This window comes from Phyllobates terribilis, unplaced genomic scaffold, assembly GCF_046119375.1.
Source record: "Phyllobates terribilis strain yellow unplaced genomic scaffold, ASM4611937v1 Scaffold_5__5_contigs__length_657084704, whole genome shotgun sequence".
NCBI lineage: Eukaryota > Metazoa > Chordata > Amphibia > Anura > Dendrobatidae > Phyllobates > Phyllobates terribilis.
In genome coordinates this window covers 549390668-549407810 of record NW_027362765.1, presented here as the reverse complement: position 1 = coordinate 549407810, position 17143 = coordinate 549390668, and the positions used below count along the sequence as shown (strand labels likewise).

Here is a 17143-nt window from a genome sequence, read left to right as displayed (position 1 = left end):
CTCAATCTAAACAGTTGCTAATAAAGATACATTAAGATTCCACCACTGTTAAGAGGGTTGCCTGGCCCACACAATTTTTTTTTTAAGCATTAATTTTTAAAAAATAATAAACCGAGGCATACCATCCAGGGCCCCTGCAGATTCAGTGCGAGACACTCCGGAAGTTAGTGCCACTTCTGGAAGTGATGTCTGCTCAGTCGGGAACACACAGGACTGCTGCAGCCAATCACAGATCAAGTGACAAGAAGAGAGCACCATTAGATATTTCTCACATGACAAACTGTTGTAGTCACCTGACCGCTGCAGCCAATCTTTCTAACTTCTGAACATTGCTTCTGGAACAGGCGCAGACCTCCAGAGCATCCTGCGTTGAGTATGCCTCTGTTTATTATTTTAAAACCATCGATGCCTTAAAAAAAGTTGTATTTTGTTGTCGGACAGCCCCATTAAGCTCTAATAGGCCAGTTAGCTGTACGTACTGTATGTTCAATCATTTGGCCTATGCTCGCTGTCTCCGATCTCTGGCTCTCCAGCTGTTACAAAAGTCCCACCATGACCCCATAGCTAGAAATCGTGGTCGTGAAACAGCTGGAGAGCTACGGATTGGAAAGGTCTATTAGATGAGCTCTCCTGGTGAACCTGTCTGGGAGATCATTGCCCGGCTTTGTAAGCTGTGAATTTAGTCCATGTTGAATCATGTAACTGAATTGATTTATCCAGGCTTTAACCTTTTACCTATTGTGCTGTAATCCTCTGTGTGTGCTTCATCCATAGGAGCACGTTCATATTCTATACATGCTTAGCCTAATATTAATCTGATTTCCTTCTCCAGTAATTTGCTTGTACTAACGCCGAGAGGTTGTTTGCGATGTATAAATTCTCCCAATGTGCTTCCCCTATAGGCATAGGATTTCTTTATAGGCTTATTTCTGCATGGTGGCATCCTATAGCGCCCTCTAGTGATACATTTTGAAAAACAGCAGTGGAAAGAAATAATGTTTTTTTCTGTATTGCTTTTATGTTCACCAGCTGAACTGATGATTTTTAAGAAACAAATCCTTCCGTGTACAAATAAGTAACATATTACTGTTCTTTTCAGGAGGTTGTGACGTTAAATGAAGAGACGCTGAACACTCCATGTTATTGTCAGCTGGAAAACCAGTCTTGTCACATCTTACTAGACCAGTTGGGGACCTACGCCTTTGTAGGAGAATCGTATTCCAGATCTGCCATAAAGAGGCTCCAGCTGGCCATATTTGCACCGATTCTCTCTACGTCTCTAGAATACAATCTCAAGGTGTACTGCTTAGAAGACACGCCAGATGCATTGAAGGTAACTTGCAGTGTTGTGCTACAGATTTCATTCTTTATCTTGACTAGGAATATTTATTTTGGCTATAGCTAGAAATTTATTCAAAATATTTATTGATCCATTCTAGTTTGTGTGAACGTAGTTTTTTAAAATGTGCCAAATATGTTGTATGGTCCCTTCCCCATGATTCAGTAGCTCTAGAGAAGCAGATTCCATTTCCCGGCTTTGTCACTTTATCTTTAGTAAATGTTTTGGGGACATGATTTTGTGCCAGTTCCAAATATATAAGTATTACAGGTTCTCCTCCTCCATCCCATATGGCACAGCTCTCCTGTCCATACAGTGGCTGCTAGCGGAGGAGCATGTGACCAGACCCGCCCACCAGTCTCCTCCAATTAGAAAACTCTTCATCTGAAAGCTGGTTTACAATTGGAGGAGACAGGTGGGCGGGTCTGGTCACGTGCTCCTCTGCTAGCAGCCACTGTATGGACAGGAGAGCTGTGCAGTCTGTATGGAAGGCGGCAAGTATAGGGCGAGAACCTGTCATACTGATATATATTAGTGAGTTCCACAAAATCATGTCCCCAACATGTTTAATCAAATATTCATAAAATGACCAAAGGGAATCTGTTAGCAGGTTTTTCCTATGTAATCTGAGAGCTGCATGATGTAAGGGCAGAGACCCCAATTCCAGCAATGAGTCACTTATTGGGCTTGGTGTAGCTTTGTTAATAATCACGTTTTTTTCTGCTAAGCTCTCCCACACCACTGATTGGCAGCTCTCTGTACATTGGTAGAAAGCTGTTAATTAGTGGGGGGCTGGGTTACACAGAGCAGGAGACAACTAGGCCTCTAGTGATAATCTCCTGCTGATAAAACACTGATTTTATTGAAACTACATCAAGCAGCCCAGTAACTGACACATCCCTGGAATAAGGCTCTCTACATTATGCTGCTCTCACATTAAATAGCAAAATGTGCTGACAGGTTTCCCTTAAAGGCGTTTATCTGCTTTGTCACTTTTTGAAAGTGCCAACACAAAAAAAAAAAGATCATCGGTTAGATTACTTGAACCTCAGCTGTAAACTTTAGGGACCCGACAGAACCTGTGTCTTTCCACTACTGCATTGTCACCTGGAACATGAAGAATTACACCGATCCCAAGGAAATCCATAGACTGCCTGTGTAATTCACACACAGTGTGCTCACCACAGCGAGAGACACTCTTTGCCACTGTCTCCTGATTACCAAAATCCCCTAAAATCATTTGTGTGTACGCTAGTGATTCAGTACCCTAATAATTGTGTTAATAGGTGCACAGTTTATTTTAAGCTATTGTCTCATAGAGATATCTCCTGTTATATGCCCCATTATCCTGAACCAAGGCTCCATAAGTGCAGCTCCAGCACACCGGACATGTCCATACGTTACATGCTTAGACATTCACTGGAATAGGCAGCAGGTAATGCGCTATTTCACCTGCAGTGGGAGCTGCAGGCTAAATAAATAACCGGATTCAGCTGATCGTCAGAGTTCTGTTATCTATAACTTCTGGCAATCAGCTGCGCCAGTGTCTTTTCAGAAAGGAGGTCTTATTAAAGGGTTATTCTCATCTCCATAAATGGGGATTGTCACATAGTTCTTGTAAATACAAGAAATTTTGACATTTACTGCTTTTTAAAATTTTTAGCCGTTCTTCAGATATTAACACTTTTCTTTTGTTTCCAGCTTGTTGCCTTGGAGATCGACCACCGCTGCTAGACAACAAAACATTCTCAGTGCTTACAAGCTCTTTTCTTTTGATCTTATAAACACTGTTTTGGAGCTAGCCGGGATCGCTGGAGCGCGCTGTTACACCCTAGTTCAGCACAGTGCTTACAAGCCAGACAACAGCAGTGGTCGGTCTCCTAGGCAACAGAGCTGTAAATTGCAAAAGTGTTTGTTTTTCTAAGTACTCACTGACAATATCCGGCTCTGAATATTGGAATAACCCTATAACTTTAAGAATAAGATGACAAATTTTTTTTAAAGATCAATCAAAATTACCCGTAAGTATTTCAGTTCTGAGGAAAGTACAAATGTTTAATGGCTTAATGGGGAATGAGTTAGAAAATTAATAGGTGACATTAGCTGGAGTCAGTCCTGGTTAATAATGTAAAGCATTTATGTTTTTATAGCCTTTGGAATAAACTCTGGTAACCTCAAAAATTGGTTATTAACTGTATAAATCAGTCATAGGAATGGGCTGATACTGGGACGATAATTAGCGGACCTTTTAGAAATGCTGAGCTCAAATACTATTTTCAGTAGTAAAAAGAGCACAGTAATTAAAACCTTCCTTATTTTACAGTTTTAAATATTCAAATGTCTGGTATTAAGGCAACATATAGCTGTCTAACCTTGTAGCTTCCCCGTAATTAATGTTCTCCGCTACCTTCCTTAGTGTTTAAAGGGCAAAAAAGTAATTATTTTTACTACTTCTCAAGTTTTGCATACAAGCAAGTGAATTTCCTCCTAATGACCTAATTATCTCAACAGATAATTTAAGCAAACAAACTAACGAAAAGATTACTTGAATAAATAAGTAAAAGTCGGCTGGCGTTGTCTGTTCTTTACATATTCTAGGACATCTCTGTAGAGCGCGCTACTTCTAAGGGTTTCTAATTAAGATCCTGATTAATAATATTCTGCAGTTCTCGTTTTAAGGGAATAAACTGTTTTTTTTTTATCAAATTTATTTTTTTGAATTGATATTTGTTAAGAAAATGATATTTAATTATTCTGTTTGTCATTTATTTTGATGTGAAGTGGAGCTTTGTATTTACTTTGATTACTTTGGAAATAACATTTCACGCTCTACTCTCGAGTCGCAAAATCAGGGGGCAGTAAATAAAAAGGTGGTCTTAAAGTTGGTCAATTCCTTGATGTTTCAATTAAAGAGAAAAAAACAAAGTCTAAGTGGAACATTTCTCTCTGCTTGTACCAAAATATTTGTGTATGTAGTCCGCTTATTAAGTATTACACAGACTGCACTCCATAGACAAGTTAGCTGTTTGCATGAATCTATACCTGAGGCAGGGATTTTAGCCTGAACCCCAATGAGAATTCCCTATTTAATACAGCTGAACCCACTATGATTTTTTAGATCATGTGAATTCTACTTATTTTATGTATATTTAATTAATAAAATAACTCTATTTTAAATAAGTGTACAAATATACTTGTATGTTAATAAGCAGTGTCAATCCCATTGACAGTGATTTTTTTTTTATTTATTTCCATACCTGGTACTACATTTACTTGAGGTTCTGTATGAGTCCACACTGATGTGTACAATGGTTCCTTATCTCCGCTGATTGTTGGGGGTCAGACCTTCACTGATCATACATTGATCACCAATCCTAAAGGAAGGCCATCAATTAAAGGGAATCTGTCACCAGGTTGCTATCCCATCTGAGAGCAGCATAAGGGACAGAAACCTTGATTCCAGCGATGTGCCACTTACAGGGCTACTTGCTGCAGTTTTGATAAAAAACTGTTTTCTCTGCTGCAGAGCTAGCAGTTCTATGAATGCTGAGCTCTGTATAACGCTGCCCAAACCACTGATTGGCTGCTTTCTGTGTACACTGTGCATAGGCAGAAAGCTGCCAATCATTGGAGGGGGTGGGGTTATACAGAGCTCATGAATATAGAGGACTACATGGCGGCAGGTTTACTAGTCTTTTAGTGATCATCTCTTGCTGATTGCTGTAGTTTTGACAAAAAATCACTGCTTTAGTCAGCTCAGTAATTGACACATCGTTGAAATCAGTGTCTCTGCTTCTACATTTGCTGCTCTAAGATTAGGTGGCAAAAAAACTTCTGACAGATTCCATTTAAGGATCCTATAAAGCCTTTAGGACCTTGGGCCCAATTCATCAAGGCCAGCATTGCTGACGTTGCTCTTAATGAGGGGGTGAACTGGAGTCCGGTACTGGAGTGAGATTTCTGGAAAGGGGACTCCACAGTTTGCCATGAATTAGATGAGCTGTGGCGTCATGCCTTCTTACCACCCCAGCACTGCCCATTTTAATGGAGCTGGGAGAAACTGTCGTGAAGGCGACAAGACACCAAATTTAGGTGCAACTCCATGTTTTTTTTCCAAGCTTTTACGAGCTTCTTCAACTGAAAAATGAAAATTACTGGACATGGGAAAGATATTTTGTTACTTGGAGGAAGCAGATAGGTATGGTCATATGCCCCTCCATTCACTGCCATTAAAAGAAAAGGAGTGTTGAGCAGTCTGTTAGAAAAGCTGCACTAACAAGCGGATTAGGGTATGTGCACACGGTCAGTAAACGCTGCGTATTGGATGCAGCACATTTGCGCTGCGTGCAATCCGCTGCAGCCAGATGTTAGAGCATAGTGGATGGGATTTCAAGAAATCCCATGCCCACTATGCGTCTGTGTGCTCCTGCAGCTCACCCCTGGAGACGGACATGTGGCACGTCTTCACAGACCGCAACATGTTAATTTCTCTTGCAGAGTTGCTAGTCTCCGCAAGAGAAATTCTACCAGTGCAATGTATAGAACGCGGTGAATCCACATGTGTTCAATGAACACATGCGGATTCACCGGCGTGCAGCGCTTTGGACACACACAAGTATGCTGCCTTCAAAGCGCTGCCAAAAAGGAACGTGTGCACATACCCTAACACTTCACAAAGGAGAAGAACCTGTAACATATTACTAAGGACTGCAAAATAATGTTGCACAATTTGTTAAAACAAAGCTAAAACGGACAACCCCTTTAAGTAGCTTAAAAAACTAGAGAACTTTGGGACCATAGGGAATTATCTGGAAAGGACTTTGTTTCACGGTTTAGAATAAAACAGGCATATGACAAAGACAAATGTAATAAAGACTTTTGCCCAAAATATGTATGGTCATTTAAGCTATGTGCCCACGATGCGGAAATACTCCGGATTTTTCCTGAGAGTTTCTGCATCTCCCTGGCAGAAAAAACGCATGGAGATTGTACATGTGGATTGTACATGCGTTTTTCCTGCCAGGGACATGCGGATGTGAAGCGTTCTCCACATGCATTTCCGCATGTGTGTTGTCAAGCGCTTTCCAAGCTATTTTAGCATCACTTGGAAAGTGCTTGACAACTTGGTCACACTATATAAATCCATGCAACCGGCATGAATTTATATAGTGTGACCGAAAGAATGGTTAAAAATAAAAAATAAATATTACCTTCTGATGGCCCCCAGTGTCTTTATGCGATGCGTCTCGGCTTGCCGGCAGCTCGCGGTAGACTAAAGGACCTGTCAACGTCAGCGGTCGCGTGACCCGTCACATGACTAAATGACGTCATGGCAGGTCCTTGAGTCCACCACAATCTACCGGCAAGCCGAGACAAAGATACCGGGGGCCATCAGAAGGTAAGTATAATGTATATTTTTTATTTTATTCTTCTTTTTTTTTTTACAGATTCTATGGTACCCGGGTCCAGAGGAGAGTCTCCTCTTCTCCAAACCCGGGTACCATCCGCACATTGAAACGCATGGAATCTGTAGATGCAGTGATGCAGATTCCATGCGTTCCAATGCAAGTCAATGGCGGCGAAAACGCCGCACTTACACAAAATAATTGGTAGTGCTGCGTATTTTTCCACAATGATAATCTGCAACGGAAATTTCCGCATCATGTGCACAGCACATGCAGATTATCATTGGGGAACATGGCAGACCTTCTACCAAGCGTTTTTTAAGCATTTCTGCAGCGGAATTGCCGCTGCGGAAACGCTTAAAAAACGCATCGTGGGCACACAGCCTTACTGATGATTTCTGTGTTTGCTGAGTTTCTATAAACAGAAAAATGCATTAGAAATGTTAAAAACATAAGATAAAAAGTACAGACCAGGTAGAAATCTTATTTTTCTACTGTCATCCATTAATATTACCTAATATTTATGGGGTAGTGTACAGTATTTGGATTTTTGAATGACATTTAATCTATTCCTTGTTCATGTATAGGAGGTTTTAGAGCTGGAGAAGACCTTAGGAGGATATCTAGTAGAGGAACCAAAGCCACTGATGTTCAAAGACAGTTATCACAACTTGCGTTTATCTATCCATGATATTCCTCACTCACTGTGGAGAAGCAAATTACTAGCAAAATTTCAGGTAAGTGGATGTAAAGGTATAAAGCATAATTGGCCAAAACTGTTAAAGCACCACTCCAGGGTTATTTTTCATTTCAGCCCTGGAGTGCTGCTACGAAGTTCCTTGACCCTAACCTTATATTTACCAGCCGCTGTCTTCTTCCCAGCGCCTCTCCAGTCCAACGCCGCCATCTTGTGACCGCTACTTCTGACTGACCGGAAGTCAGAAGTAATGGTCACATGCTCTCAACGTCAGTCTATGAGCACCTCGTTCTGGCTCACATAGACTTACATTGAGTTGTGACTTCTGGATTGCCGGATTGGACTCGGCAGCTCACAAACTGCTGGAGTCTGGCCGGAGCAGCGCTGATAACAGAAAAAGACAGTGACTGGTAAGTTTATTATTAAGGACAGGGAACTTAGATTAGTGACGCCATTCCAGTGGTAAAATTAGTAAAAAAAAAAAAAAAAAAACGCTGGAGTGGTGCTTTAATACATGGCAGCTCATAAAGGGGTTGTCTGATCTCAAAAGAAAAGTCTGCAGTCACTGAATTTGACTGCAAATTGTTAAATTGTGACTGTGTGATGCCCACAGTATCATAAATCCTCTGTATTCTGGGACGTACATATTAATGACCCATCTATCAGATGGGTCATCAATATCAAATCGGTGGGGGTCGTACACTTGGCACCCCCACAAATCAGCTGATATCTGCTTTTATAGTTGTCAGATGTAAGTAATGTACAAAGTGGAACACCGCAGCTCTGTATTGTTTATTGAGCAATAGTGTAGTGTACTTTATCTTCAATTCACTTGAATAGTCATTAATATACAAGTCCTAGACAACCCCTTATAGAGGTTTTTCCACAAAGAAAGTAAACTTTAATTAACACATCTTGGATTGTTAAAAAGTTCCATAATTGGATGCGTTTAAAAGATGATATTGTGCGGAGATGATATTATAAATGTGCCTCCACTATGTACTGTTTAATGGCTGTGTCTGAGCATATAGAGATGCTGCTGCTGATGATCGCACATACACTTTCTTGACAAGCGGAGGAAGCATATGTGAGTATATTGATAACACTGCAGGGATTCATAGCTGCTTGTTTGTGTGAAGGAACACATTTCTCTTCGTGTTTGTTTTATCACAGGAGTCAATGGAGTGTTTTGCTGCATCATCAGTCCTGTAAGCTCATTAGAAATCAAACCAGTGACGTACGAACTCCTTCAGCTCTTTTGTCACTGATTTGCTTTGTGATGAGCTCAGAGGGCTGGTGGTACAGAAGAAACACTCGCTCCTGTAATAAAATAGGCCGGGAAATGTGCTCCCTCACGCAAACATGCAGTTGAGAGTCCCTTAAAGTATACTTGCTGAGAGTATACTCACTTTGTTTCCTCCTCTATCTAGGGAGCTGTGTATGCGCGATCAAGAACTGCAGCAGCTGCACATCATCGGACACTGCAAATAACACAGTACATAGCAGGGGCAGGTTTATAAGATTAACTCAGCACAGGAATATATTTTTTTTAACACATCCAATTGTGGAACTTATTAATATTCCAAGATCTATTAATTAAAATGTACTTTGTTTGCGAGACAACATCTTTAATGCTGAAATTAATTATAGTCATCTTTTAACTGCCATAAGACATGACACACAATGGCTAGAATCTAGAAAAATGCATTGTCAGGAATCTACCATATAGATCGTATGTATAACTAACATGTTTTCTTATTTCAGGAGATACCCTTTTATCACATTTGGAGTGGAAGTCAGCGGTCGTTGCATTGTACATTTACTTTGGAAAGGTACAGTTTGGCTTCCACAGAGCTGACATGCAAAATTTGTGTGAGGCAGGTGGAAGGAGAAGGACAAATATTCCAGTTGCATACTAACCTGGAAGAGGTGAGAAAACGATACTGCTGTCTGATAATGATTTCTTATATTATTTTCCTGTGTTCTTCTAAGAATCAGCTTGAGAAGTCAACATGTATCAGGTATGAATTACACTACATACACTGTAACAAGTGGGATAGGAGGTTAGAGTAGATAACTCAGGGGTATACTGGGCACATGGAATGGTTAGCGTACATAAGTCAGGGGTGTAACGGGGCACATGGATTGGTTAGAGTAGATAACTCGGGTGTACTGGGCACATGGATTGGTCAGAGTACATAAGTCAGGGGTGTAACGGTGCACATGGATTGGTTAGAGTAGATAACTCGGGTGTACTGGGCACATGGATTGGTCAGAGTACATAAGTCAGGGGTGTAATGGGGCACATGGATTGGTTAGAGTAGATAACTCAGGGTGTACTGGGCACATGGATTGGTCAGAGTACATAAGTCAGGGGTGTAACGGTGCACATGGATTGGTTAGAGTAGATAACTCAGTGGTGTACTGGGCACATGGATTGGTCAAAGTACATAAGTCAGGGGTGTAACGGTGCACATGGATTGGTTAGAGTAGATAACTCAGTGGTGTACTGGGCCATGGATTGGTCAAAGTACATAAGTCAGGGGTGTAACGGTGCACATGGATTGGTTAGAGTAAATAACTCGGGTGTACTGGGCACATGGATTGGTCAGAGTACATAAGTCAGGGGTGTAACGGTGCACATGGATTGGTTAGAGTAGATAACTCAGTGGTGTACTGGGCCATGGATTGGTCAAAGTACATAAGTCAGGGGTGTAACGGGGCACATGGATTGGTTAGAGTAGATAACTCGGGTGTACTGGGCACATGGATTGGTCAGAGTACATAAGTCAGGGGTGTAACGGGGCACATGGATTGGTTAGAGTAGATAACTCAGGGTGTACTGGGCACATGGATTGGTCATGTGCTCCTGATGATGAGTGTCAACAATAACCTCTGCTTTGTCACAGTATTCATATACAAGGATGGATCAGCAAAATAATTGTTTGACTTGGGTAAAGGAAAAGCGTTACTGCAACTGTACAGGCACAATAGGGAGAGATAAAAGTGGAACAGACAGGATGACAGTGCTCCATACTTATCTTATAGGTACATGCTGTGCGATAGATTTAGTACATCTTGCTACACATTAGACCAGTTACTCTTTCTTATGCCATTTCATGTTGCATGCTGTTAATACATTTTGTGCATTTTATTAACCTTCTCCTCTGTGCTCCCTTTTCTAGACATTTTTCCAAACTATCGAATAAGCAGCATTAAATGTTTAAAAAAGCCTGTCAAAATGTCAAGTGTCCAGTTTTTGCACCTATTCCCGTTGCTCTCTTGAGTATTCTGTTTTTTTGTAGGGGGGAGTTCAGAAGGAGCTGCATTAATTGATACTTAGTTCTGTGAGAAAAGACTCGGTATACCTTGTGTTTTAATCATTTAATCCTCTGCTCTGTCTGAGATTTTCAGTCCAGTGGGCGTTCCTATCAGTGATTGACCGCTATCTATGTATCCACACTTATACAAGGCTGTCAGTCACTGATAAGATCGCCCACTGGACTGAAAATCCCAGACAGAACAGAGGATTAAATGAAGAAAATAGATACAGGTTATACTGAATCTTTTCTTACCAAACTATATAACAATCTACCCCATTCCTCCTGCTCTATAAGGCTATGTGCCCACGATGCAGAAATGAAGCAGAAAATTTCTACAGCATTTCTGCATCTCCCTGGCAGAAAAAACGCATGCAGATTGTACATGCAGATTGTACATGCGTTTTTCCTGCAGAATACATGCGGATCCACATGCGGATTCACATGCGTTTCCGCATGCAGATTGACAAGCGCTTTCCAGGCGATAGCATCACTTGGAAAGTGCTTGACAACTAGGTCACACTGTATAAATCCATGCAAACAGCATGGATTTATATAGTGTGAACCGTAAGAATTAAAACAAATAAAGCTATACTCACCCCCGAGGCCCCGGCGTGGCTGCAGCGCTGCTTCCTGGCTGGTTCCTGGCTGCCGGCATATCGCGAGACAGAGCGGTGAAGGGCCTGCGGTCACATGACTGTGACGTCACCGCAGGTCCTCAAGCGATGCCGGCATTCAGAGAGAAGCCTTCGGAAAGGTGAATATAACTTTATTTGTTATTTTATTCTTTTTTTACAGGTACAATGGTACCCAGGTCTGGATGAGAGTCTTCTCTCCTCCAGAACGGAGTACCATCCACACATAGAGACGCATAGAAGCCGCTTGTACAAATGTAGAGTCGCGGTTTCTATGCGTCTCAATGCAAGTCAATGGCGGGAGTTCCGCTGCGCTTCCGCAAAATTAAATGACATGCTGCGGATTTTTGTACGCAGCATAAACGCTGCGGAAAAATCCGCAGCATGTGCATAGAACATGCGGAATCCCCTTGGGGACCATGGGGTGCGGATTACCTAGCGTTTTACAAACGTTTCCGCTGCGGAAATTCCGCAGCATAAACGCTTGAAAAACGCTACGTGGGCACCCAGCCTAACTTGATGTCTGCAGATTCCCTTTAAGAAAGTTTCATACTACCAAGAAACACCTAATTAGAACAGATGTCTGCATATTGTAAGAGCCATAGCCTGTGGTGGTTGTGTGAATTGGAAAACTTACTAGAATTACGGTATATTGTGAAATCATTCAGTGATACGATTATCCACTAGACAACCTGGGCATTTATACAGGACCCATAGAGCAGAGGGTATCCTCGTATAGCTTCTCATAAGAGGGTCAGCTTGGGTAAAGCTAAAGGAAGGTGTGGTGTCGAGCCTATAACTGAAAAGTGAGGCTCCATTATGGCCTAAATTCTAAATTCTTGTTTGATTTGGGCTGAATGGTGCATCAGGCCAAAAGACCACATCGGCCTACTTATCCCGACCATTATACACCTCAACACTGTTTCTGCTCAATAAGTGAATGTTCTTGAGAAAAATACAGTGCTTTGTATATATTTCTTTGTGATATTATTGCAGTAGTATTATGAGCTTACCTGCGGTTTACACTCGGAGTTACTGGGATTAGAAATATTCTTATATAGAGAAAGAGTTTATCATTTACTCTTCGACAAATGCAGCTGCCGTATGGGCCAGTAGCAATAACCATAAATAAGCTGCGTACAGAAATGCGTGTTTTGGTATTTTTATTCTGTTTTATTCATTTATGTGCGTGCTTATTTACTTGGATTGTATTCTTAGCTTTGAACTGTGTTCCTTTAGGGTAATTTCATCCATAAGTTTTTAATGTCTTTTTGAATATAGTGATTTGTAGAAAGCATTAATTATTCAGGTTTAGATTAGTGTTGTAAAGTTTCTCAATGACTAGCAATTATGTAGTGACTGTGGATTGCCTGTCATTAAACCGAGTACACTGCAGACTAAGGGACAGGCGCTTTTGGAATAAATACTGTAGTTACAGAAAATACACAACTTATTGTTGAACATTGAAACTTTATACCTATCATTACTTTGGCAAGACAGTGCGTGAACCTTCAGTGAAAGACCTATGCTAAAATAAGGGGCATCATTGAACTTAATCATTTGAATTCTGAATATAGCTATCATGTCTCACAATAGACTACATTTATCTTATTTCTATCACTGTGGAGGTGGAGAGTTCTTTTTATCATCTTCACATGCTGCAAAATGTATTGATCATCTCGGTAGTGGATAGAATAGTTTGGCTGCTCGGAGTCTATTCCTGACTTAAGCTGGCACAGATCTGTCATCAGTCTCTTGTCTATACCGGCCAACAAGAGAAAGAGAATCAGTCATGATAATATTGTGTCTTAGAATGCCATGTAGTGTATCTTTAAAAACCACATATCCCTCCTGCCAATGTAGTAATTACATGTCTATTTGACAAACCATCTAAATTGGCATGCTAATGGTGATATTGGAGATCAAGATCACTTTCTCCAAAACCCCCACGAACATGCTCATTTAGGTTCGTCAATCTTCTGTACATCTGAGTGGAGAAAGTCATGCATACGCTGCCTCCTCTTTGCTGACATTGGCATGTGACGATGCTTCCTTCTTGAGATGAATGAGGGTCCCAAAGGTGTGACCCACATCTATCAGACATGTATGGCATTTGCTGTAAATGTTCAAGATGAAAATGACCCTGTATCCACTATGGTTGCAATGCCTAAAGACCTTACCGTCTGAAACTCATCTGTTAGACCATATTCCTCCCGCACTGGGGATTGTGACATTTATGCTGTTATCGCACATTTTTATATTTATGCAATAAAGTTATGTTTTTAGAGGATCCTTGAAGCTGGATTTTTTTCTGCTCTTGAATGAATGGTTATAGCCCAAACATTTTACAAGTTTGTATATTTATCGCTTCTTTCATGTTTGTATTTTAACAGAATGCCAAATCATTTGATCCCTTTTTTTCACATCCTGGAAGTAATGTAACAACCCAGCTTGGACCATATGCCTTTAAAATCCCAATGTCAATTAGACAGAAAATCTGCAACAGTTTGGATGCTCCAAACTCTAGAGGAAACGACTGGAGACTTTTGGCACAAAAACTCAGCATGGATCGGTATGTCATCAATTCTTTTTGGTTTTAAAGGGTTGTCCAACCATTACATTGCAGGTATATTGTATAGTTATAAAATATAAACCTTGTGTACCATTTACACCAAGAGTGATGCCATTTAGTAACATAGTTTCATGCCACATGGTGTTTAAATTGTAAACTAATGTGCACATTCATCGATTACCATTAGAAAAATACACCGTCCCCATTACTGGTGGACAAGTATGTTTAGTCTCTCTTCTCATAGCCAGTAGAAATAGCTTTTTGCACTGCTTGTCAGGGAAGGAGCAGAGTATGTGCAGTAGCAAGGCAATATAGCTGGGAAGATGTCTTCTGCACAGCAAGTAAGAAGAGACCATATTGTAAGCTGTGTTGGAAGTCTAATATATGGGAAATAAGATTGAACCCTGTAGATAATTGGGCATGCCAAACGTGGTTATACGGCACTCCTGATATTTGGGTGCTCGAGTAGGGATCCATGGATAAAGCAAAGATAAGGAACTAGGCACTATTTGAAGTAGATGAGATCGCTTATTCATGTACAGTCGAAAACAGAACATGCATGACATTTCGGTCAAGCACTGAACACTGGAGGTCGCTTTACTAGTAGTGGTAAATTGGAAAAATTCAGACTTAAATCTACAACTCTCTTTTCTGATTCCCACAGTCCTTTGGGTTGTTGACCAAAACTTCACGTATTTTCTGTTTCTGATTGCACAGTGGTAACATTTTTAAAAAAATGGGCCTGTCATGTATTTTTTTTTCTCCCCAGATATCTAAACTATTTTGCCACCAAAGCCAGTCCTACAGGAGTTATTCTGGACTTATGGGAAGCCTTACACCTTGACGATGGTGATCTCAACACTCTTGCCAGTGCCTTGGAAGAAATGGGCAAGAGTGAGATGATGCTTGTCATGGCAACAGAGGGTGATTGCTGATGATCTCTTGACTTGCAATTTGTTGGCGATGTCATTACTGGTTAACAGCCGAGAGGTCTTTGGTCAAAAAACAAGAGACATTTTCTTTCCTTGTTTATGATGGAAGACTCAGCAGCAGTGTACTGGAGAGATTGAATACTCTCATGGTCTAATCACAACCAGCCTTAGAAATCCTTACATACTGTTTACAAGCCATCCAAGTGTCTAACAAAATACCTTCATATAACACCCTACAAAATTGCAGACACAAGGAAATCATCTTCGTTACCATAATAACTGCTGGCAGACACTTTTCATGTTACCTTTCTACGCATTTAAGACTTTGTAGTTTTAAGCGCTGTCATTTCCTCCATCTTTAAACATGATATGTATTTCTTGAAAGGTTATGTACAATCTGATCAAACTGCTTCTATCCTGTCCAAGCTTGGAACAGCCTTACTACTGAGGCAAAAGGTTTCTTAGGAAACGCAAGTTTATTTATTATCCAGATCTTTGGATGAGTCTTTGTTTTATATGTTAATATGTAAGATTTCTGAGTGTATGCACCCGCGGGTATGACTGAGGCTGGCGCAGCATCTTGCTCTGGTAGGAGTTTCTAACTTGTAGTCAAGATATGTTTCAATGGCTTGTATCAACATATGGGGCCTACTGTCAGTATATTATTGTTCAACATGTCATTGGGAAATATTCCGCATCCACTTCTTGCTATATTCGTTGTCCCATAATTCTTTTATTTTTTTTAGATATCTGAATAGAAACCCCACACAGCTCAGGGAATATATGAGGCCACCAGAGAAAATGAATCCAGTTCCAATTTAATTAATGATGTGTAAAACAGATACAGAGCAGTGGTTGCATACGACATGCTGTGACCCAAGGCTGCCACTTAGAAATGTTACTTTTAGTTTTTCAGTTTTATTCAAATTTCTTTTAAATGATGAAAATCAGTTTGTTCCAGGTTGCGGCATTGGTTGGCCAGCCTTCTGATCAGCCGTTTCTAAGTATTCCTTCTATGTCTGGTTTCCTAAATATTCTGATTGATAAATTGCTTGTTCAATTAAAGAGTACAGCAATGAAAGAATTGGATGTACAACTTAGCACATTTCCAGGCCATATTATGCCATTGAATCTGTTCCTATACAGAAACATCAAAACTCAATGCTCCAGTAACAGTCATGGCCAGCAATAGTAACTATGTCCATCCCTCAAGCTCAGGAAGAGAATGTAAGCTTCTTTTTTCTTTCTGTGCTGCTTGTTTAATGGCAAATCTTCAACCCTGTCATAATACGAAGTAGGAAAAAAAATATATCTCTGTGTACGAGTGCATTCTATTCTAAGCCTAGAAAACCTATTATTAAGGGGTTGTCCAGAATTAGAAACAATGGATATATATTTTTTTTTAAATAAAAAATGTGAGCGGCAATTTCCAGCACATCCCATGATCAAGAGCGATGCGGAGACCTTTTTTTTTTTTTTTTCTTTTTTTTTAAATCTTGGACAAGTCTTTAAATAAAACCGACTCCTAGGAGCAACAGCAAGCTTTTTTTTTATTTTAATTGTGGAATTCAGTATACACTTTATTTTCTTCTGTGTATTTCTCTTTTGGTTTTCATTTTATTTAAAAAAAAAAAATCTCATACCTATGTCATTATTGGATTTGAAATCTATTTTTCAAGTAGCAAATGCTCATTTATGTACCACTACAAAATGTAAAGAGAATTGGATTAAAAGTGTTATTTTTATACTTCAAGTTGGATTTCTCATTCACCTTGTATCCTCTTTTTACATGCTGTATTTAAGTCTTGAAAAATGGTTGATCAGTTGTAGAAAGGAGGTAACCAGTAGCATAATGTATTATATTCTCTTAAACAAAAAAAAAAATCAGGATCTTTTCCTTATCTCTATGGCCCACACTGGAGACATGCAGTATAAGGTAAAACCATTTATCGCTGGATGGATTCTGAAGTACTTTAGAAAGTGATTGAATTTTGGTCCATATATATTATTGGCCCACTAAGGACGAATCAATAGATTTCATTTCCAGAAGATTTGTAAAACTGTAAATTGCATAATCAGCGCAAATGTCCAGTCATAAACCAGTTCTAGAGAGTCATGCCTTGGTGCCAATGTGGAGAATTGCAAGCAACTAAGAGACTATGGGGAGCCAATGTTCTTCTATTACGGTTTTAAGAAGTTAAACTAGAATCTGATGGTTTCTTAATATCCCTTAATCTTACACT

At 40.1% G+C, this 17143-nt stretch overlaps 1 protein-coding gene across 2 annotated transcripts in view; it reads left to right on the top strand.

Annotated features, from left to right (window-relative positions):
• The window catches only part of UNC5B (unc-5 netrin receptor B), a 195204-nt gene extending 178903 nt beyond the window's left edge, over positions 1 to 16301 (top strand). For both annotated transcript variants that reach the window (XM_073685857.1, XM_073685856.1), the window contains 5 exons: positions 1100 to 1333; positions 7332 to 7481; positions 9206 to 9370; positions 13790 to 13968; positions 14738 to 16301. In XM_073685857.1, coding sequence (XP_073541958.1) covers positions 1100 to 1333; positions 7332 to 7481; positions 9206 to 9370; positions 13790 to 13968; positions 14738 to 14903 — 894 coding nt within the window. In that variant the 3' untranslated portion in view covers positions 14904 to 16301. The remainder of the gene's footprint in view (positions 1 to 1099; positions 1334 to 7331; positions 7482 to 9205; positions 9371 to 13789; positions 13969 to 14737) is intronic.
• The last annotated feature ends 842 nt before the right edge of the window (positions 16302 to 17143 follow it).